Source organism: Pelodiscus sinensis, chromosome 15, assembly GCF_052426305.1.
Source record: "Pelodiscus sinensis isolate ZL-2025 chromosome 15, ASM5242630v1, whole genome shotgun sequence".
Taxonomy (NCBI): Eukaryota; Metazoa; Chordata; order Testudines; family Trionychidae; genus Pelodiscus; species Pelodiscus sinensis.
The window spans coordinates 2,408,729-2,432,829 of record NC_143066.1 but is presented as its reverse complement, the minus strand read 5'-3'; the positions used below and the strand labels follow the sequence as shown (position 1 = coordinate 2,432,829).

The following is a 24,101-nucleotide window of genomic DNA, read 5'->3' as shown; positions in this document are numbered from 1 at the left end:
CTTTTTTGAACCCTATTACAGTCCTGGTCTTCCCAACATTTGCCAAGGAGTTTCACAGGTTGACTGGTGCGTGAAGAAATATTTCCTTTTATTTTAAACCAGCTACCTATTGCATTGGGTGAGCCTTAGTTCTTGTGCTATAGGAATAAATAAAGAAGGAAAAGTTACTCACTGTCTCCCTCAATCAATAAGGCTATGTCTACACTAGAGAAAAGTCAGAAAGATGCAAATTGTGGTTTGCAATTTCTGGGGGGTGGGGATGAGAGGCTTTTCCTAAACTTGACGGGTCTACATGGGGCCAAATTTTGGAAAAACTGCCTTTCAGAACATCCCTTCTTCCTCATGCAATGAGGAATAGAGGGATGCTGAAAGAATGCATCTGCTTTTTTTGGAACTTGTTCTGAAAAAGCAGACGCATTCTTTGGATGCATCATAGCTTTTCTGGGATGCAGTTATTCAGGAGGGGATCAGGATTTACTTCCCAGGTGTCCTCACAGGACTCTGACTCTGTTGATGATGATTACCAGAAGGCTGCTTGCATGTCAACTTGCACACTTAGTCTCCACAGCAGACCCCCAGGGAGTCCCCAAAGACCACAAACCAGATAAGGATCAAAGGTGCAAGGCCAGTTTTATTAAGTGAAGTACAGTAATAGTTGTCAGACTCTGCTGAACCACTACACATGAACCCTATAGCAATGGAATGACTCAATGGGTGGGAAACTTCCACTGCCCCCTAGGTTACCCCCAAAGACTTCTGCTGCCCCTGCCTCTGAGAACTCCCATCACCCAGTACCTTGTGGTGTAATTAGATCACTCTATCCATTGTGCTGTCATTTTAGATCCTTTCCTGAACCTGGGTCTGTATCTGAGAGCAGTGGGTACCAAGGTTTTTTTTTTTTTTTTTTTTTTTTAAATGAGCTAGTGACATGTGCTTTCCATTTATGGCTGGTACCAATGATTGTTCTGCAGTTGGTACCTAGAACCAATTAGTGTTTTGCATACTCAGTCCTGTTTGTGCCAGGCCTCTGCTACATGGGCTTATGGTTTAGGCCTTCATCTTACTACATGGGATATCTCTGGTATCCTGGAAAAATCTCTGCAGTGTGGAGCCTTGGGCTATGTCTACACTGGCATGTTTTTCCGCAAATGCTTTTAACAAAACTTTTCCGCTAATCGGTGATAGAAGTGGAGCCACGTTATAGCTTTTCCCTCTCCATTTATAAAAAGCCTTTCACTTGCCTTAGTCACTTGTGTTCCTCAAGTCCAACCCTTCCCCTAAGCCAGAGTAACTTCAAATGAGCTTACACATACTAACAAGCCAGGATGGAATTGCTACATAAAAATGTATCCTAGTTCAGATGTCAATGCAACAAAATTTGCTATACTAGAGGGTGTCTCCCCTGTAACAATTACATGAGAAAAGGGTACTTGATTGGACTCAGTGCACTTTTTGTTCTTACATTAAACAGGACTATGTAGCACTTTAATAAACCATCTTGTTAGTCTTTAGGTGATGAGCTTTCATGGGCCAGACCCACTTCCTCAGATCAAATAATGTTCTTACATTAGTAAGTTTACTCTGCAGTAATTAGTGTTTGCTTTCAGTTCTATTTAATAACATACTGCACAGTAAAAGTTGATTATTTTAGTCAAGGATCGCTGTGCATTTGACAGTTGCTTGTTTAAGAGCAGATTAAGGGTGGGTTTGTACTATTTTCAGTAAACAGTTAAAGGTGTAACATGACTATCTGAATATTGCAACTTGGAGTTAATTAAAAAAAATAGTGGAACTACATATTATTTTGCTAAGTAGTCATGCTAATTTAAAATAAGCAAGACCCAGGGGCACTCTTATTTTGCACATAATGAATCTGAGAAGGCACTGACAATCAATAGCAGTTACCACTGAAATGGAAGGGTACTCAACCTATTCACACCCTTGCAGCAGGAGCTTTTTGTGAAGGTGCAGTGATATTAGTGAAATACCATACAGAGATCCATCATGATAAATGTATTAAGTGAATAAGATAGTGTATAGTTGCTAAGAACAAACAGCAGCTGGATTGAGTTTAGACTACATACTGTAATATCCATTTAAAAAAGTGCACCATAAGCACTGACTCAGTCACATATGGCAGATTTGTTCCAGACACCAGGAACGAACAACTTTCCCTTCATGTGCATAATTTCCTTCATACATTAGCTTGTTTTTACAAGGTTATCCTTGTAAAAAAATCCTAACAAATTACACCATCAGAGGAACCGCTATACTGTCACTGGAGGATCCACCAGCGGCTCTCCTTATGCTTCCTAGTTGATGGACCCTTCATCTCCCACTTCATCCAGGAGTGGTGCTGTGTCCACAGGCTGCCTGACCTCTGCTGCAGATGAGCGCTTCGTTGATCTGTTCAGAGTCCCACCCTAGCAATTCAGAGAAACAGACAAACAAGTAGGTTTACTAGAGAATGTGTGTTGCTTCTAGAGAACCTCAGCAGATTTGAGTCTTCAGTATTTTGTATAACCCACCTTAGGGGGAAGGAATGTGGGATTAGGCCACCGGCGTATGTGATACTGGTGGTTTGCACCATTGCCACACCTACCTTTTAAAAGGTAGAATGGCAACTCAGGGAAAACAAAATAGATTCTATGATGACCACTTCAACAGTACTCTCCAGTGTGGGTGGAAACCCCTTTCTTATTTATACTATGCACTACTCAAGGTCCCTTCCAAACCAAGATGTTGAGAGCTAAGTTTACACCTATGACCTAGCCCAATGCACTTCTTGTAGAAGATACCTAGGCTGTGTCTAGACTGGCAAGTTTTTAAAAACTTGCCAGTTGTCTATACTGGCCCCTTGAATTTCCGCAAGAACTCTGACGATCTCATGTAAGAAATCAGTGCTTCTTGCGGAAATACTATGCTGCTCCCATTTGGGCAAAAGTCCTTTTGGGCAAAAGGGCCAGTGTAGACAGCTCAGATTTGTTTTGCGCAAAAAAGCTCCGATCGTGAAAAAGGCGAGCGGGGCTTTTCTGCGCAAAAGTGCATCTAGATTTGCACGGATGCTTTTCCGCAAAAAATGCTTTTGCAGAAAATCATGCCAGTCTAGACCTAGCTCCTAGTGTCCAAGTCATCTTGCCCTAGATCAGTGGTCCCCAACCTTCTGAGGTTGTCGGGCGCCAGGGGGCGTGGCCGTTTGCCCGCCAGGGGGCGGGGACACTTGCGCACCCAGGGGGTGGCCCGGCCCCCCCCCTTGCTGCACGCCCCGGGGTGGGCCCCCCCCAGCCGCACGCCCAGGGGCGGGGCCCCGTCCAAGGGCCACGCGCCCGGGGCCGGCGCTTCCCTCCCCTCCCGCCGAGTGCCGCGGGGCCGGCGCTCCCCCCCTCCCGCCGCGTGCCCGGGGCCGGCGCTCCCCCCCGCTGCGCGCCTGGGGCTGGCGCGCCCCCCTGCCGCCGAGTGCTCCCCCCGCCAAGTGTGCTCCCCCTGCAAGCGCCCATGTGCCCAGGGCCAGGCCAGCCCCGAGCACCTGGCGGGCGCATTGAAATGCCCCCGCGGGCGCCGTGTTGGGGACCACGGCCCTAGATGTAGGAGGGTAATGAAAGTATATTGCTACCTGTTGCTTATCCACCACGTTGAGGCAGACAGAGGCCATAATACATGCAACGGTGTTTGCCAGCATGAAGACCATCATCTGCTGCCAGCGCCAGAGTGGGATCTTCAGTTCACTGTTGAGTCCAAAAGATGAATAATCAAAGAACATGTGAGAATGTTTCCTCACTATTTAACCAGAGCCCTCTGCTGATACAAATATATGCATCCTCATCTGCCAGGATCAACCTGCAATCCGTTAGCCTTTTATCTGCATCCACAAGCATTTCACAAGGGCTAGCAGACATGAGCAAGTGGGGGCAGGGAGGCAGCAGAGATGGGGGGAGGGGAGGACAAGATCTTGCAGGGAAGAGGCAGTATGAGGGCAGGGACTGAGGGTAAGGGGCAAGGATGGGATCTCAAGGAGATGGGGTTGGTGATGGGGACCAAGGGAACAGCAGTGCTTGTTGAATCGGGGGGGGAGGGGGGGGTGACCCTGCTACCCATGAGCTGGAGGACTGGGAGCACAGCCAACACTGGCAGGCTGAGCCCTGGTAGACACACTAGCACTGCATAAAATGCCAAAGCTGCTGAATGTGAAGGGCATGGCAAGTGGGTGCTGGACAGCCCTGCCCTATTCTCCAGGTCCCAGACACTGACTCAGATAGGCAAAATATGACCCATAAGCCAGATCTGGCCCACCAAGCGCTTTAGGGATGCTAGAAGTCCCAATGCCCAGATGACCCCAGCCATGCTGTTCCTGGAAGCATTAACAGTTTCTGTGCACCTCTTGGGCGGGGGGGGAGGGGCAGAAGGATGAGGCAGTGGTGTTTGCTCACTGCCCCTGGCCCTAGCACCATCCTCCCACTTCCCACTGGCCAGAAGCCAGGCACCCAAAGACCCACTGTCTGTCTCTCTCTCCCCCCCCAAATGGGCATGCAGAGATTCTGCCACTTTGAGCAGAGAGCTGGCCACTGAGTGGCACAAGGCCACTACGGTGTGAAGCCTGCCTGAGTTCTGCACTGCAGGCCTAGAGCTGCCTATGGTAAGTGCCTCCTAGACATGGCCGAAGTCTGCACTTTGCACCCCTTTCTGTGCCCCAGCCTCCTGCCCCAGGTCAGAACTCCCTCGCAGACCCTGTATCCCTGCCACAGCTCAGAATCCCCTTCTGCACCCAAACTGACTCACACTCCAGTCCCCTGCCTAGAGCTCCCTTCTACACCCCAACTTTGGTCCAGGCCCTGCACCCCTTCCATTGATATAAAACTGCAACTCATGATCACTTACCAAAATTGAGTGGGCCCCCCTGCAAAAATTTATTGTCCACCCCTGCACTGGCTGCTAGCTGTCAGCCCTGAGCATGCTGCCCCCCCCCCCCGCCCCCACCCCTGCCGGTCAGAGCTGGATGACGCAGGCCAGGTGCTGCTAGTCAGTACAGCCCTGTGCGGTTGTATCCATACCTGCTTCACTACCCACAAAAATGACCCATGGATAGGAAGCAGTTATCTGTGGATTTGCAGGGCTCCATAGGTAACATCTAGATAAAATGCAGCACATGATGTTGGCGTCTGGTCCTGAAACCATGCTTGGTTTAGGCCACAAACAAAACTGGCTTTCCACTCTCAGTTCGGCCCCCATCACACTTATGGTGGGCTTTTGCTGAGGAGACAAGGTCCTGCTTCTCACCTGGACTTGGTTCCCAGAATGTGTCCAACAATCAGATTGGAGAGGCCAATTCCAATCATCTGCACAGAGGTTGCAAGCCCCATAGCTGTCCCTAATGTTGCCTGGGGAACCACAAGAGGTATGGATGGCCACAGACTCGCCTGTTGTAAGGAGTAATAAAATGGGCTGATGTTAAAATAGGAAAAATTTGCTGCCAAGACAGCTTCTATCAGATTCTAACAATTCCAGCCCAGCTTTAGGCCATTAGCTGATTGTCCCATTACACATCTAGATGCCTTATGGAGGAGTTTACACTTTCCACCATTATCACACAAGAGGGTAACAATAAATGGGTGATAGCAGTGCCTACATCTTTCCTCTCCAGCTACTCCAGTCAGCTTAAAGCAAACACAATTCAGTTAAACTGCTCAGTAAAGGAGCTGAAATAACTGACATAGGCAGGTACGTACTGTGGACCCTGCTCAAAAGATGTCATTAAAGGACAATACTTGCTTAACAGCTGATGCTTCCCACAGACCATGCCACAATGGGTTCCTTGAGCTGTTCTGGGTAATATCGGGGGGGGCTGACTACACCCTTTAGGCTTTGTAATCCAAAGCCCTCAGAATGCAGCCATTACACATGGCCAATATTTAGCCCTTGGCTGTGTCTACATTGGCATGATTTTGCGCAAAAACATGCTGCCTGTCTACACTGGCGAGGAGTTCTTGCGCAAGAACACTGACGTTCTAATGCGAGAAATCAGTGCCTCTTGCGCATGAACTATGATGCTCCCGCTCAGGAATAAGCCCTTTTGCACAACTGTTCTTGCGCAAGAGGCCAGTGTAGACAGGCAACATGAATTTCTTGCGCAAGAAAGCCCAATGGCTAAAATGGCCACCAGAGCTTTCTTGTGCAAGAGAGCGTCTACACTGGCACGGATGCTTTTGCGCAAAAGCACATGCCAGTGTAGACGCACTCTTGAGCAAATACTTTAACGCAAAAACTCTTGTGTTAAAAGTATTTGCACAAAATCTTGCCAATGTAGACATAGCCTTGGGTATTGTAAAATGGAAATGTGTGGAGAAAACTGAGGAGGGAGCAGAACTGTAAAGCAACCAACTAATGCAGTGGCTTCTCCATACTTACAGCAGCAAAGGAGTAAGTGATGCCCAGCCAGACGGTAGAGACAAGCGGAGGAACAAACGTAAATGCCAGGAGAGCAAACACTGGCAGCGTCAGCACCGCACACCCAACTGCAAACACACCTCTCAGTCCTACATAATCCTGATGGACAAACAGGAGATTTACTGTGAGACCCCCACTGTTTCCACAGGGCTCGAGACTGTTCCTTCTCAATGCACACAGCTGAGCAATGCCTGCTGGTAAATACTAATTTAGGAGAGTATGTTACTGAAAAGTACCACCTGCAAAGTATTCCCAGTTTCCCCCATGTACTGAGAGGGACTGAAGACACTGTTGTGCCTGACAGCAAGTAATGGCATTTGGGACAAAGGAAAATTTGAAACTCCAAGGTTTAAGTTTTAAACCAGCATGTTGCATTGTAGTGCTTATGGGGGAGAGAGGGACTGATAAATCAGACACAGAATGAGTTGGTTCTTCCAAAGCTCTGCTGTGCCCCTCCATTGTGACCTGCAACATCCCTCTTGCTTTACCTTGGGCGTCTCATGAATATTCATGGTAATTCTACAACAGGACCTAGGGGATCAGAAATAAAATTGATTTCACTTCTGACCTAATCCAGAAGAGTTCCAGAACTGTTAACCCCCGGCATCACAAACGACCCAGAGCTCCAGACCTCTGATTTTAAACAGGTCCCCATTTCTTGCACCCAATCACCGTAAGAGATGCACAAAACATTAGTTGTACAAAGCCCTGGGACATCAGCAGACAATCCACCATGTAGCTGATGATGTGCTAAGTACTGGATACTCACAATTAATATGCCAACTGCTGCAGAAAGAACAAGGGAGCTGTCATACACCGCCCCAGCAACGTAAGCGGCTTCCTGCTGACTGTAGCCAGCGTACTTATCCTGGATAAATTTGCTAAAAATAAAATTATGGGGGACCAAAAAAAGTTACACAATTAGTATTCTGTTCTAATTATATTAGCACAAAGCAAGTCTGAACACAGACATCTGGACCCAGCGTTTTTAACTGGAGAACTTGTCAAAGCATAAACTCAAGTTAGTCTGGCCAATAGTTCTGCAGTCTCATTTTTTTTTTTTTTTTAAAGAGGTGTCTAAACAGACAAGTCTGCTATGATGGGAGGGGGCAAGGTTGTGCCCTTCCTTCCTTTATGATGGATAAAAGGAGGCCTGAAACTTTGAGAGGATGGGGAGGGAAATATACATCTTGGAAATTCCATAAACAGTGTTTTCCCAGTTGGGCTCCATGGAGGGAGAGAAGATTTCATAGCCCTGAAACAGAAAGGGCAAGATGGATGTAAATTTTTTAGATACATTCACTCAAAACAATGAGGACAGAAGGATCAGCACTTAACTTCAACCTTCTGATTAAGGACTTGGAAATCTCCCACTCCAGTTCTCTGCTGCTCCAAGGGGATATATAATAAAAGCAGAGAAGACAGGTCCCAATCTCACTACAGCAGGAAACAAGACTTTCAAGTTCCATATAGTGTTAAAGCACAAACATGGCGCAAACCCAATGTTTTTAAAATCCTTGTAGGGTGCTCAGGTTGCTAGTGGAAAGCCACTGCTCAGCAGCTGAGACACACTAATTTATTTGTCATGCATCTGATGAAGTGGGTCTTTGCCCACGAAAGCTTATGCTCCAATACATCTGTTAGTCTATAAGGACTCCTTGTCACATTTGCAGATCCAGACTAACACGGCTACCCCTCTTATACTTAATTTATTTGGAAATCCTCTGGTCACTTAGATTTTAGCTGGTTGCTTTTAAGTGGCTAGAATTATTTTGAGAAGAGCTGATTTTATTTTGTAGCTCTGGGGCAGCAAAAGGCTGTCCCTGCAAAATTATTGAAATTGACTCAGGTAATCAATGACACTAGCGGCACTGAACCATTCTTGTTTTGGAAACAAGCCTGGAATTAATCTGCCAAAAGAGATATTTCAAACATGACTCACTCCTTGTCCCTGAGGCAATGTGGAGCATTGCTCCAGGGCAGAATGTGGGGACATAGCACTGCAGGAATCAGGCCTTGGGGGGTGGCCATTTCTAGGTAAGGCAAGCTGATGACAGCTGGCCAGAGAGCCCATTTCAGGGACTGTCAAGAGAACCCCAAAGATCCCAGTACTGTGCATTTTGCTTTCACTAGGTTTTAATATTAGGAAGTTGCTTGTTAAATGCTGCAGCAAGCCTGTAAGGACACCGCCCCACACCAAACTGCTGAGCCGTTTATATTTATAAATATAAAATACTCCCAAGGATCCAAAAACTTGGGAAAAACTTTGCCATTGTCAAGTTCTGCAAGCCTCCTGTGAGAAAAGTAACAGTAGAGTCATTTGCAACATCGGGAACACAGAGGAAAACCACTTGCCCCAAGGTCGCATAGAGTCTGTGGCAGAGCCATGACAGAAGCCAGGTCTCTCGACCCAGGCTGCTACTCTAACTGCAGTACATTTGGGAAACTGCAGTGTGCTGCAGGAACTGCCATGCACAGTGGTTTTAATCTATTCCTTAAGATACTGGCTTGCTGGCCACCTTCCAGGTGGCTGCTCACGTGTGGCAGTCTTGGGAGGCACCTTGGGAAGGCTGCAGCGGTTCTGAGTTGTTTAGCCAGGAAACACTTTATAGCATCAGTGTCCTTGAATCTGACCCCACAGGAGCCCTCCATTCCTCCCTCCTTTTGACCCTGCCACTTCAATAAGTGTTTTAGTCAAACGGAGTAAGGTAGCACAGAATCCCTGGCCCCAGAAACCGGACACTTCCTTCTAGATGAACTTCATGAGTCTTTCAGGTGCCAGTCAGATGCATTATCCCAGCCAGGATAGGGGAGAACAATTAATTTGCAGGAAACCCGATTCTGAACTTCTCTAATCTTTGAATTTTTGGAAGACTCCAAGTTCCCTTAAGGTTTCCCATACTTCACATCATCATCTCACAGATGGCTGTATAACACGGCCAAAGGACTCTGAAGTCTACAGCTCAATGTTAAGCACTTTGCCTGGGGGAGGGCTCTGTTCCCTTTCTGGCTTCGTGCTCAACAAAGCCAACAGTGAACAAGCTGCTTGGAAACCTCTCCTTTCCCCTGAACCTGCTAGCTCAGTGGAGAGGCACATGGACATAGTTATCTCCATACCGAAGCTCCAGTGCTCAGAACAGTGACCAGCACCAGGGCTAACGTTTGGGTCAGTACCTGGCATCTGCCACAAAAGGGAAGACTCCATTGTAGAAGAACATGATTGTGAGGACTAGGAGCCAGTAGCGAAGTGGCAGTCGCCGGACATCCTGAACACGCTGCAAAGAGAAAAGCCCCCTAGATTATTAGGATACAAACTACCTCCAACTTCATAATGATGTTTTCTTCTTCTTCTTCCATTCCATGAGAGGGGTCAGCTGGTGACAGGAGTCTGAAAGGTTGCACATTCACCTCTCCAAGTCCCAGCATTTGCTCTGCCCCCTCCACACCTACATCCCACCCTTTTCTGGCAGTATGAATGAAGTACTGGGTGGAGAGTCTTGCACAGAAACTATCTCTGCGTTGGCAGGAAGATGGACCAGTTCTCACCAAATTATTCTGTAAATCGCACAAGCAACTTGCCCAATGAAATCAGGTGAATGTTTGCTAACCCCTTGTGCTCAGAGTGCTGGCTCTGGTCTCTGAGACTAGCGACATTTATTCTGTTTAGTTTAATTTTCATGATCCCTTGTCATTTGCAGCTGCAAAATTCTCAGAGACTTAGATGGAGACTTACCATATAAGACCTGGATACATGGATTGGCTCCCTCTTCTGACTAAGATCAGCTACTGCTATTGCAAACTTCAGTCTCCCAAAACAAACTCAGCAGAGACAACAACATTTCATTAGCCCATGCCCGCCCTCAAGGTTTTGGAGGAAAAGTCTGTCTGTATGCCACATACCACTTTCTTGGACTCTTGCTGGATAACCCCATCCAAGCCAAGCTGCTTCATGCCCACTTTGTCCAGCACACTGACTGTGATGGCTGAAATAAAACCCAAGATACACAGCAGGGTACCTGAAAACATGGAAGAGACTTTAGGATTTCCCTGGAATAGGAAAAGCTGAACAGAGCCCTCTGCATGAGTCATAATATTTCCGCTTATTGACATCTTACATCCCCACCCTTTTATGGCAATGACCCTGATGAAAATTAGAAGCTGGCTTGGGTGTCCACGTAAAATTTTAACTCAAACCAGGAGTCCTTACGTTGCTAAAGTTTGAGAACCATTGACCTAGGCAATATTATGACCCTAGATCACGACATCCACTACACAGGGATTCCATTTGTCAATACAAAAAGGAAAAACCACTCCAGCAACATGCAGGTAAGAGCAGAAACGCACCAAAACCACCGCCATGAAAATCCCACATCCCCTGCACACATGCAAGCGTAAACACACTTTTTCTTAAAGTTAAGTCCTAAATCTGTACATTTGACTCTGGTTAAGATCTGTATACAGACAAAACTATCATCAAATTGGTGGGAATCGCTCAGAGTGAATAGCCAATCCAGAACGTGGCAGAGGGGGTGTACACATATGCAAGTAATTCAGTTTTACTCTACTGATTCAGAGGAAGTATACATACACACAATACTACTCACAAATGCCTGCAGGAACTGTAATTTCACAAAAAGGCTGCAAACAAACCTAGATGCAAATGCAGCAGTTTTAGAAGGACGCTTCAAGCAGCAATGAAGCATCTTTTACTGCATCCCCAAAGAAGAGGAGATCAAGGAAACACTACCTGTAAACACACAGCCCATCTGTCATTCACCAGGTTCACTCTCTTACCTATCTGTATTCTTTACCAGAGTTAGACTGTATCATTTGGCTATTTTATCTTGGGCCTACAGGCAGGTGAAGTAGAAGCCAGATGAAAAAGCTCACCGCCCCAGAGAGTCCATTGGATACCAAAGTGGATTTCAAACTGCTGGGTGAAGAAGAAGTTGAGGACACTCCCAAGCCGGGAGAAGGAGAGGGTCAGTCCAAATGCCAAGGCTAGTTCCTTCCCCTTGAACCAGAAGGCAGTGATGCGATTTTGCACAACTTGAAAGGAATGGAAACAGAGGAGAAAGGGCTAAATTTACAGGTGCATGGAAACCAAACAGAGCATTATGCACACAAACCAGGGGCACTTCCCAATCCATGCTCTATGGGCCAGACGGTAACAGTGTCAGAGACTCTTGGATATCTGAGGCAGAGATACAGTGTGTTAATTTAGCATCCTTTCGGGATCGTCCTTACCACTGCTGCAACAGGCGGAGGTTAAGTGGCTTTGTAGCATTGGTATTGCAGCTGCTACTCCCAGAAGGGGGCAAAGGTTGGTTAAAACAATAGTTCTTAATAGGGCTGTCAATTGACATGCATTAACGCCTGCGATTAACGCTGTCCAGGATTAACACATTAAGTTTTTTAACTCATTAATTGCAGGTCTTAATCCTGCACTGCCCCTTTGAAGTGCTGCTGCAGTGCAACACGGAGCCTGGGAGCAGCTAGGGACTCCCCAGCTGACCCCGGGCTCCACTGCCCCTTTGAAACGCGCAGAAGCAGCATTTCAAAGGAGCAGCCGCCTCACAGCTGAACCAGGGATCAGCTGTGTAGCAGCTGCCACTTAGAAACCCCACCTCCACGTGTTTCAAAGGGGCAGTGAAGCCCAGCTGATCCCAGGTTCTGGAGAAATGCAGTGCGGAGCCCAGGGCCAGCTGGGGACTCCAGCTGATCCTGGGCTTCTCCCAGCAGCAGAACCTGGGGCCAGCTGGGGACTCTCCAGCTGATCCTGGGTTCCACTGCCACAGGAAGCCCAGGATAAGCTGGGTGCTCCCAATTGACCCCGGGTTCTGCTGCTGCGCGGAGCCCAAGATCAGCTGGGCAGTCCCCAGCTGCCCCCAGTCTCCACAGCAGCTGCCCCTTCGAAACACCGGAGGCAGCGTTTTAAAGGAGCAGCCATAGAGCTTGGGGTCAGCTGGGGATGGCGCATCAAAGGGGCAGAGCAACGCGGAGCCTGGGATTAGCCGAGCACTCCAGCTGATCCTGGGCTCCATATTGCACTGCCCCTTTGATGCGCCACTGTGGCGCTTCCAAGGGGCAGTGCTGCATGGAGCCCAGGGTCAGCTGGGAACTCTATCTGATCCCAGGCTCCATGCAGCACTGAGGCAGCATTTCAAAGGGGAGGTGCACACAATTAATCGCACAATTAAATTTTTTAATTGCTGGATGGCCCTAGTTCTTAACATTAGAAGGGCAGATGAAAGCTCTGCAACTCTTAGCAAGCAGACCCAATACTTCCACCTCATCACCACCACTCAGGCCTGGTTCCTGATGCACAAAGCAGGTGAAAGTCTGACTACAGGAGCAAAGACCCAGAGGCAAAAATCCCATTTGTCCTCTCTCCCATTTCTGGGGTCTAATTGGGAGAGGCGATATCAGATTCCTTACTGGTAAGTGATCCATTTCCAGATCCAAACAGCAACCGTCCCGTCAGCATCAGTGGCAGAAGGTATGGAGTTCCCTTGAAGTGAGAGCCCAGAGCGAATATGCACGATCCCAAGACAGTCAAGAAAGAGAAAAAAAAGACACCAACTAGGGAGGGAAACAGAAAAACAAAGGGATGCATTGAAATAAAGGCAACAGAACAGAGAAAACTATTGTGCAATAGGTAAATTTGAGAGGGGCTCTGACTTTTTATCCCAGAACAGGTAAATCCTTGGGTCTCCCATCAGATCAGCTCTGAGACATTATTATACTGATATATAGTGCCTTTTATTGATGGGTCTTAGGTCACTTTGCAGAGGACAGAAATATTACCATGTTTTAGACATGTGGAGACCAAGGCAGAGGAATGTTACGTGACTCAACCACAAACCTATAAGCTCCATACTCCTAAATCCTACTGCAGTTCTGCCACTGACTTTGGCATAGAGGTGAAGTTACTTGGCCAATGTCCTCATCTGCAAAACCAGAGACAAGAATGCTAGCCTACCGCACGGAGGAATGGCCACAGCTGCATTCTTTACTGTGGTGTGGAGCTTAGACATCATGGTAACAAATACCAAAGGGAAGGCCACGTAGAGGAGAAGGATTCAAATCTACCAGGTATTCACATCACTTCTAGATAACAGATCGCTGCCAGCTCTGAACTTACCTGTCTTCCCTTTTATTATGTGTCAGGCGATAATATTTACTCAACTTTTGTGCGTCATACTCAATTCTAGTGATCCACTATCAGGCATCAGGCCAAAGGAGGAACTGTGCAAATTTTTACAGCAGAGATCCTTGATGCTTATAATTCTATGGAGCAGCCTTTTAATACCCATCTTATCTCCATACCACAGGAAAAACCATTTTTTGTTTGCTCGTTTGGTTGATCCCATTGCTTCATGCCGCAGGACCATAATGAACACAACAGCACGCCAGCCTCTTTCCACTGAAGGAATAGGTAGAAAGGTAACTTCTATGCAAGAAGTAAGAGCCACTATAAGGAAATAATTGGGACTTACAGCGATTTCCCAGTTTATCAATCAGGAATCCAGCCAGAATCACCACCAGTGCATTCCTATGGAGAATACCATAAACATTTGGTTTTACTCCCTTCACCCCCTATGCCGAGTGCACATGATGCCACCCCTAAAAAGAAGAAGGATGACTCACGTCCAGGCATAAATTGCATACAGCAGGTTGTACTCTGCAGGAGTCATCCCCAGACCTTCTACACAAGCCAATGTGCCATTATGCTGGGTTCCATTGGGGCAGGTTAGGTTCTGTGTAACAAGTCAACATAAAGAATCCATATTCCATCAGTAATAGAGGTCTCATTTGCATTATACAATAATTAGCCAAAACATTTTTTGGTGGAGGGACTCAATAGGTATGAGAACCTGGTTTTGACTTCTTTTCTAGACTCACTTCCCCCCTCCACTTCCCAACCTGACAGAGGAAATTTAAAGCTTTTCAGTGGCCTTGTGTGTATAGCTTATCCATCTTGAGGATATGACAGTAATTAAAATGTTCTCAAAGACAAAGGAGCTGCAACAATCTACAAGAGATCATAAGAGACTACAGCAGAACCTAGCTATCTCCCAATGACAACAGGGAAACTCATTGGAAATACTGTGGTTTGACATTTGTAGACTTTGATAGGACCCGTGGAAGCTCAGCACCTCTTACAAATACACCACTAGATCTAAATCAGAGATAAAGGTGAGGATACTGCATTGCAAAATGCACTTGGTCTGTTTATTTTAATAATCTGTAATTCAAATATCTGTTACTAAATAAAGGTATCAGAAAGTGTTGTGCAACAGCTTTTATAAAACTAATGACGCTTCAATAATGAGCTCATTCCAGCTGCTACCTACAAAAAGGTTTGAGGAATTAGAACCAGTTCTCCTAAACCCTAGTTCAATGCCATCACCACAAAACAGTAGCAATAGTATGCACACAATTTCTCTGAACCTGGCTTAGTTTGGGGACTCCTGCAAAGTCTTTACTATCTGAGTTTGTAAGAATTTTGTGCAGGTCTTCTGAAAGTCACATGCCCAGTTCTATAACCTAGGAAGGTCAGTGAACTTTAGCTAATCATATATCTTGGATCTATCAACAGATGGTACACATGAGTATACCCAGTCTTTTCCTAGTGACTGAACATATTCCATCAGCAAGGATCCTATCTTTCCATGATATAAAACCCCTCAACATTCTCTCTATAAAAATCCATACTTTAAAATTAAACGCTGAATTTTAGTTTCCCTACTTACAGTACATCTATAGGTGCCAGCTAAACACAGTGTTTACTGATGTATTCGCAAGTTTTAAGATGGCAACCCAAGCCCCACCCTTCCTCCAGATTAACTGAATTTTTTATTATTCAGTCTGGCCATGGTACCAATTAGATTGGATAATCAGATTCCCACTATATATGTTCTTATTTTTTCACAAAATGTAAATACTAAAAGTTCTCTGTGAAAAACATGGAATTTACATTTTTTTCAGCAAATGGATTTCTAGGCTTCCTGACAATCAGGAATTTATATTTTAAAATCTACAACAGAGACCTATTATTTGCAAAGCACTGTGAACATCTATGGTCCTGCAGATACTAATACTAACAACCTATACCACTTAGTGACTGAGCATGGGAAAGATATTAACCTGTAACATATACATAAATCACCAACAATAGCAATTGTTCCTTCAACTGCTTGCATTTGCTTTACACATATTACTCTGCTGTACTCTCACAGTCTGGACATGGGGAATCCGTCTTTCTAGGCGTGTATCATGGGCAACAGACCTTTTCACAGCATAACATCTCAGGTTCTTGGTTATTTGGATTAGAATAGGTTTTAAAATTTTCTGTTGTGATGGGGAATCTCAGCTTTTTTAGTTATACACCACTTTTCAGGCCCCCACTTTGACTTCAGTCAAGGTGGCCTTGCAAAAATTATATTTCCCCTTGTGACTTAGTTACTTACCCCTTGAAATTGCTCCTGAAGGACACTGGGAATATCAAAGCAGAAATAAGAGCCAAAAGTCAAGAGGCAGTTGAAGAAAAGCACTAGGAACCTGTAATAAGCTGCAAAGTGGACAAAGTTGTTATTGTCTAGGTTATAACATATCCTCACATTGACAAAGTTGGGGCTATTCTTGTGATTTTTACTTACACACACACACACACACACACACACAATATATTTAGAATTCAAAAGTTTTTCAATGACAAGACTGGTGTCAGCTTGATCCATTAATAACTTAAAATATTATTTTAAATCATAGACATATCTACTAGCACTACAAATTGTGAGATGTTACTTTGTATCCCTGTGTTGATTTCTCCTGTTCTTTTAAGCCCTTTCCCCACAACTGGATCTGCATGGATGGGGACCCAAACTCCTGTACCAGGACTAATTAATTTCAGTGAGTCTCCACTAAAAGGTAAAGGTTGGGTTGCACAGACCAGCTCTTTGGGGCAGGGAAATCTCTCTATATTTGTTTAGTAAAATATTGTGCACATCTATAGTGTTAGACAAATAATATTCATTTTAGACTATGCTAGACCTGACATACTAGTCACTGAAACCTGGTTTATGTAATTCTGTTTAGTATTGATAGTATGGTGAAGCATGTGTAAAATTATCTGGAAATTTAAGTAAGTTACTATATCTGTACCAATCTACCTCAAGAAGCTCTAATTTTATCCACAAACTGTTAAGACTCCCACCTGCAGAATTAATAGACAATTATAGCTCCCACAATACCATGGCACAAACAAGCAGACTACAGAGGCAGCAAGGCTGGGGGTATGCATATAGTCAATAAGATTAACCAGTAAACATAGGTTTATCTGTTAATCAGGTACTCGACTACACATTGTCATCCCTACTGAGCATCAGCTCTCTCGCAACAGCTTGACTTGATCTTAGTGGAATCTGAGGAAGGCAGGGGCAGATATCTGCAGTGAAAGGCATGAGAAGTGGGGTGACTGAGTTCCTGCCTCAGGAAGGGTTTGGAAGCCAAACTGCTCCTTCTGCTCTTACAGTCTTACCCAACCCTCTTCCAGTCAAACTGGTCCCTCCTCTACCTGCCTCTCCACTGGCAGAGGGGCCTGCTACAAGCGGAGGATGGTCTTCACACATTCCGTTTCAAACACAGCCTATCCAAGTGGCAGCGAGCGGTAACGGGCAGGGAGCGAGCGAAACACGCGCATGATTGGCTGAGCCTTGGTAGGGGGAGGGGCTTTATAAGGCAGTGGGCAAGCAACCAAGGAGCTTGTGAACAGGACAGCAGCGATGGTTGATGATGGGTCTGCTGTTGTTACCTGCACGGCGTGTGCCATGTTTGTCTTCCTCCCGGAAGAGAGAATGGATTTCAACTGCACGAAGTGCAAGCTGGTCGAGATTTTGGAAGAAAAAATTAGAGGACTGGAGGCCCAAGTGTCGACCTTACGCTTGATCAGAGAGGATGAAGACTTCCTCGATAGAAGGCAGCAATTAATCCTTCAAGCACGGCAGGCAGAGGAGCCAGAGAGGGCAGTACGTGACCAAGAAGAGAACTGGCAGCATGTAACTTCTAGAAGGGGAAAAAGGCCAGCACGGGATTCCCCCGATGCTATAGAGGTAAGCAATCGCTTTCAAGCTCTCTCCACAGGCTCTGCAGTGCTGAAAGCTCTGGAAGGGACCTCACAAGGAAGAAACCAGAAGGGAACACCATCTACTGAAAGGCATGGGATGCGTAGTCCTAGGGATGGGGGTTCCACGGCCACCACCCCCAAAAGGAAACGACGGGTGGTGGTGGTCGGGGACTCCCTCCTAAGAGGGACTGAGCCATCCCTCTGCTATCCAGACCTGGAATCTCGAGAGGTGTGCTGCTTGCCAGGAGCTCGCATTCGGGATGTCACTGAGAGGCTTAGCAAGCTGATCAAACCTTCAGATCGCTACCCCTTCCTGCTTCTCCATGTAGGAACTAATGATACGGCCAAGAATGACCTTGAGCGGGTTGCTGCGGATTATGTAGCGCTGGGAAGAAGGATCCAAGAATTTGGAGCGCAAGTGGTATTCTCCTCCATCCTCCCTGTTGAAGGGAAAGGACTGGGCAGGGATCGTCGAATTGAGGACGTAAATGCGTGGTTGCGCAGATGGTGTCGCAGAGAGGGCTTTGCTTTCTTCGACCATGGGACTGTTCCGGGTGCAAGGATTGTTAGGAAGAGATGGGATCCACCTAACGAAGAGAGGAAGGAGCATCTTCGCGGGCAGGCTTGCAAACCTAGTGAGGAGGGCTTTAAACTAGGTTCGTCGGGGGATGGTGACCAAAACCCTGAGGGGAATGGGAAAGTCGGATACCGTGAAGAAATGCATAGAGCAAGGAGCGAGAAAGGAGGACCCCAGTTTCGAATGGAGAAGATAGGACAATCAACTGGTTACCTGAAGTGTTTGTACACCAATGCGAGAAGCCTGGGCAACAAACAGGAAGAACTGGAGGCCCTGGCCCAGACCAAGAAATATGATTTAATTGGGATAACAGAGACTTGGTGGGATGACTCGCATGACTGGAGCGCTGTCATGGAAGGGTATAGACTGTTCAGGAACAACAGGCAGGGGAGAAAAGGAGGAGGAGTTGCATTATATGTAAGAGAGCACTATGATTGCTCTGAACTCCAGTATAAAGAGGGAGAAAAACTTGTTGAAAGTCTATGGGTCAGGTTTAAAGGAGCAAACAGCAGTGATGTTGTGGTTGGTGTTTGCTACAGGCCACCGAACCAGGTGGATGAGGTAGATGAGGCTTTCTTCGGACAACTGAGCGAAGCTTCCAGATCGCAGGCCCTGGTTCTCGTGGGGGACTTTAATCACCCTGACATCTGTTGGGAAACCAATACGGCAGTACACAGGCAATCCAGGAAGTTTTTGGAGAATGTTGGGGATAACTTCTTGGTACAAGTGCTGAAGGAACCGACCAGGGGCCGTGCGCAGCTTGACCTTCTCCTCACAAACAGGGAGGAACTAATAGGGGACGTAGAGGTGGGTGACAACCTGGGAAGCAGTGATCATGAGATGGTAGATTTCAGGATCCTGACCAAAGGAAGGAAAGAGAGTAGTAAAATACACACCTTGGACTTCAAAAAAGCAGATTTTGACTCCCCCAGAGATCTGATGGGCAGAATTCCCTGGGATGTTAACATGAAGGGGAAAGGAGTCCAGGACAGCCGGCAGTATTTTAAAGAAGCCTTATTGAAGGCACAGAAAGAAACCATCCCGACGCGTAGCAAGAGAGGCAAACCTAGTAGGAGACCGGATTGGCATACAGGGGAAATCCTTGGTGAACTTAAGCACAAAAAGGAAGCTTACAGAAAGTGGAAACTTGGACAAATGACTAGAGAGGAGTTTAAATGTATAGTTCGAGAATGCAGGGGAGTTATCAGGAAGACAAAAGCGCAAATGGAGTTGCGACTGGCTAAGGATGTGAAGGATAACAAGAAAGGTTTCTACAGGCATGTCAACAAGAAGAAGGTGATCAGAGAGGGTGTGCAAGCCCCTAGTGGATGAAGGGGGTAACCTAGTGACAGATGATGCGGGGAAAGCTGAAGTACTCAATGCTTTCTTTGCCTCTGTATTCACAGACAAGGTCGGCTCCTGGACTTCTGTGCTAAGTGACGCAAGATGGGATGAAGATGGACAGCCCTTGGTGGGTAAAGAACAGGTTAGGAACTATTTAGAAAAGCTAAACGTACACAAATCCATGGGTCCGGACTTAATGCACCTGAGGGTACTGAGGGAGTTGGCAAATGTCATTGAGGAGCCTTTGGCCATTATCTTTGAAAAGTTGTGGAGATCGGGAGCAATCCCGGATGATTGGAAAAAGGCAAATGTAGTGCCCATCTTCAAAAAAGGGAAGAAGGACGATCCAGGGAACTATAGGCCGGTCAGTTTTACCTCGGTTCTTGGAAAAATCATGGAAGGGATCCTAAAGGAATCCATTTTGAGACACTTGGATGAGAGGAAAGTGATCAGGAATAGTCAGCATGGATTCACAAAGGGCAAGTCGTGCCTGACCAATCTGATTAGCTTCTATGATGAGGTAACTGGCTCAGTGTTCATGGGAAAGTCAGTGGATGTTATATACCTTGACTTTAGCAAGGCTTTTGATACGGTCTCCCACAATATTCTTGCCAGAAAGTTAAGGGAATGTGGATTGGATAAATGGACAGTAAGATGGATAGAAAGATGGCTAGAAGGCCAGGCCCAGCAGGTAGTGATCAACGGTTCGATGTCAGGATGGCGGTCGGTTTCTAGTGGAGTGCCCCAAGGTTCGGTTCTAGGGCCGGTATTGTTCAATATCTTTATTAATGACCTGGATGAGGGGATGGATTGCACCCTCAGCAAGTTTGCAGATGACACTAAGCTGGGGGGAGAGGTAGATACGTTTAAGGGCAGAGATAGGGTTCAGAGTGACTTAGACAAATTGGAAGATTGGGCCACTAGAAATCTCATGAGATTCAACAAAGACAAGTGTAGAGTCCTGCACTTGGGACGGAAGAATCCCAAGCATAGTTACAGGCTGGGGACCAACCAGCTAAGTAGTAGTTCTGCAGAAAAGGACCTGGGGGTTACAGTGGATGAGAAGCTAGATATGAGTCAACAGTGTGCCCTTGTAGCCAAGAAGGCTAATGGCATATTAGGATGCATTAAGAGGAGCATTGCCAGCAGATCCAGAGAGATCATTATTACCCCTTTATTCGGCTTTGGTGAGGCCACATCTGGAGAATTGTGTCCAGTTCTGGGCCCCCCACTACAAGAAGGATGCGGACGCATTGGAGAGGGTCCAGCAGAGGGCAACCAAAATGATTAGGGGGCTGGAGCATATGACCTACGAGGAGAGGCTGAGGGACTTGGATCTGTTTAGTCTGCAGAAGCAAAGAGTGAGGGGGGATTTGATAGCAGCCTCCAACTTCCTGAAGGGAGGTTCCAAAGAGGATGGAGAGAGGCTGTTCTCAGTAGTGACAGATGGCAGAACAAGGAGCAAAGGTCTCAAGTTGTGGTGGGAGAGGTCCAGGTTGGATATTAGGAAAAACTATTTCACTAGGAGTGTGGTGAAGCACTGGGATGGGTTCCCTAGGGAAGCAGTGGAGTCTCCATCCCTAGAGGTGTTTAAGTCTCGGCTTGACACAGCCCTGGCCGGGTTGATTTAGTTGGAATTGGTCCTGCCTAGAGCAGGGGGCTGGACTTGACCTTGTGAGGTCTCTTCCAGCTCTGTGGTTCTATGATAAGGGGATGGTTGGATGAAATAACATGCTCTTGGTAACTAATTGACCATTCACTGTCAGTGGGAACAGGCCAATGGAGGGATGACAGGAGTCGCTATAGGGAACTTTCTGGGTGTCTGGGGTGAGTCGCCCACACGCTCAGGGTTCAGCTGACGCCGTGTTTGGGTGGGGGAGGAGTGTCCGTCCAGGGCAGGTCGGCGGAGGCGCTGGCGGTTTTTCCCTTGCTCCGTGGCGTGGGGCACAGGTCACAGCTGGAGTCTCTGCCTCTTGGGGCCTTCACAGTGTGCGAGCTCCCGGCGAGAGGGGGCGGGGGGTCCTTGGCCCGCGCTGCGCAGGGTCGGACTAGGGCAGAATGGCCCCGCCCGAGTCTGGGTCGCGTCCATTCACCAGCCGCCGACGGGCCCGCGAGCCGTTGCCAGGCGCCGAGGTGCACTCGCTGGCGCAGGTTTCCGCTGCGTGGCCCCGCCCCCCGGCGGACACTGGGGGGCGGGGCCAATCGTGCGGGCGGACCAGGCACCCGCCCAGAGGGGCGGTTTGGGCCGGGGGGGGGCAGAGCCGGGAATTCGCAGCACGCGCCAAAGGCTCCGGGCTCCCTGGGAAACAGCCACGTGACGCCTCAGTCACGTGAGAGGGACTGGTCGCGTGATGCATTCTTTCCCTTCCCCCGCCCCGGCGCTCACCTCTCTCCGCCGTCACCATGGCTCGGGCCCTGCGCTCCCAGCACGCACCGCGAGGGCAGGCCGGCTGTGGCAGCGCAAGGCACGCTGGGAGCGGCGAGCTGCCGCAAAGCGTGGGGCGGCGGGCGGGGAAAGGGGTCCCACGTGACTCCGCGCCGCCTCAGGGGCCTTGCCAGGCTGCCCCGCCCCCAATCCCCACCCCCCACTTTCACTGGGTCCGGCCCCGCCCCCAACCCCCACTCCCCACTTTCACTGGGTCTGGCCCCGCCCCCAATCCCCACACCCCACTTTCACTGGGTCTGGCCCCGCCCCCAATCCCCACCCCCCACTTTCACTGGGTCTGGCCCCGCCCCCAATCCCCACCCCCCACTTTCACTGGGTCCGGCCCCGCCCCCAACCCCCACTCCCCACTTTCACTGGGTCTGGCCCCGCCCCCAATCCCCACACCCCACTTTCACTGGGTCTGGCCCCGCCCCCAATCCCCACCCCCCACTTTCACTGGGTCCGGCCCCGCCCCCAACCCCCACTCCCCACTTTCACTGGGTCTGGCCCCGCCCCCAATCCCCACACCCCACTTTCACTGGGTCCCCCCTGCCCTCCATCCCCATCTCCCACTTTCACTGGGTCCTGTCCCCCCATCCCCATCCCTCACTTTCAATGGGCCCGCCCTATTGCAGGATGGGACAACCCCCTTCCACCCCAGACCCTCCCCCACCCTTCCCCCAAGCAGGGCGACCTGGGTGATCTCCTGGGAGCCTCACACCGGTAGCACGGAAATGGGGAAGGGAAGAAGCAGCAGCATCCCCGTATGTCCCCCCAGTACCAAAATGGTGCCCTTCCCACCCCCCCAATTTCGCCCTGCACCTACCTAGCCCTCTGCACTAAACCCCTGACTACTCCCACATCCCTGCCTAGCACCCCACACTCCCAGCCACCTGCTCTGACTCCTGAACTCCCCAGCTGTGATTCATGTGCCCCCCACGCTCCCTGCCCTGACTCCCAACCCTTCAACTCTCTGCCCTGAGTCCCTACACCCCATCCCTGACTCCTACAGCCCCACACTCCCAATTCCCTACCCTGACTCTTGAACCCGCCACAACCTCCAACTCTGACTCTTGCACACTTCCTGCCCTAAGCTGCCCCTCACCCCAAAGCCCCGTTTCCTGCTACCCTCCCACCACATCTATCTGACTTAAGCACCCCACACTTAAATTTCTTATCATTACTGTCATGTTGTACCCCCCCCCCCCAACACCCAGGGGGTGCAATTTGACAGTCCCTGTAAGAAACTTAAGTTACTTTCACCCCCTGGAGAAAATCAAAGAGGCTGTTTGTCACTACCATTGTGTAATAGAAAAGGAAAAATCAAGAGAACCTAAGAAACAAAGCAATCCAGAAAATAGGAAGCATTTAGTAACACTAGAGTCACCATAAAGAAACTGGCAAATAATTGATGTAATATCAACAATCTGATATAAGCTTTAAAGAAGGCACACAAATCCATCAGACTGGTAAAAGTAGCCAAAGATACCTAGTGTGACAGCTTCACCGACCAGATTTCTTTCTAGTGTGGTGGATGTATGGAAAAGATGAGTAGGTGCAGTATTTTTTATTAGTATATTCTATCAATGAAACCTCCAATAAAATCAGTATATTACTCTCTATTTTAAAATGTTCCTCTAATCTGAAAAGAGACATATCTTCTTATTTAACTGATATGTCTTTGTGTGTTTCTGAGTTTAGTGACAAAATAATTTTTACTGCTTTTAACTTCTGTTATTCCAGCATAGGCAGCACGGCTTTTGGAGAAAGATCTCTATTACAGCTCTTCCTTTTGTCGTCGTTGTTGTTGTTTGTTGTCTCATCAACAGAATTGGTTACTAACTCCTAATCATTTACAGTTTTAAAGGGATTACACATGTATGACTGAGAATATAATTTAATGGGGGAATAACAGTCACTAAGGAGGGAAATTGGTCAACAGAATCTTTACTCATGAGGAGTACGTTTGAGAAGAAAAGAATTCAGCTGGATTGTCAGATACTAGGTTGAATTTGGATGGACGATTAGAAACACATCTTGTAGGGGGAATGGATTTGATCTAATACACTGAAAGATAACAAATATAGAACTTCCGAATGTCCTTTTCACAATAATTTTTTTCAGATTAGGCCCATTTTGTAAATTACAGTTTTCCTGTATTCCTTTCATCATGGAGTTGGTTTGTC

General features: G+C 47.6%; 1 protein-coding gene across 1 annotated transcript; it reads right to left on the bottom strand.

Moving 5' to 3' along the window:
• Positions 1–613: 613 nt before the first annotated feature.
• On the bottom strand, positions 614–22,033 carry LOC102460612 (lysosomal dipeptide transporter MFSD1-like). The gene is made up of 13 exons (XM_075898981.2): positions 21,877–22,033; positions 15,915–16,015; positions 14,092–14,201; positions 13,941–13,996; positions 12,880–13,023; positions 11,332–11,490; positions 10,342–10,457; positions 9,616–9,716; positions 7,211–7,322; positions 6,403–6,540; positions 5,275–5,414; positions 3,614–3,725; positions 614–2,423 (listed from the first exon to the last, which is right to left on the bottom strand). Exons 1-13 carry the CDS (start codon positions 21,893–21,895, stop codon positions 2,313–2,315), a joined length of 1,419 nt encoding a protein of 472 aa, XP_075755096.1. The 5' UTR covers positions 21,896–22,033; the 3' UTR covers positions 614–2,312.
• Between the last annotated feature and the right edge of the window lie 2,068 nt (positions 22,034–24,101).

Bases quoted from the DNA above. Each gene is read 5' to 3' on its own strand.
- LOC102460612 (XM_075898981.2), bottom strand. The intron at 13,997-14,091 runs GTGAGTCATCCT...TATTCTCCATAG, and splicing joins TATGCAATTTATGCCTGGAC to GAATGCACTGGTGGTGATTC. The intron at 9,717-10,341 runs GTATGTGGCATA...TTCTCTTTGCAG, and splicing joins AGCAAGAGTCCAAGAAAGTG to CGTGTTCAGGATGTCCGGCG.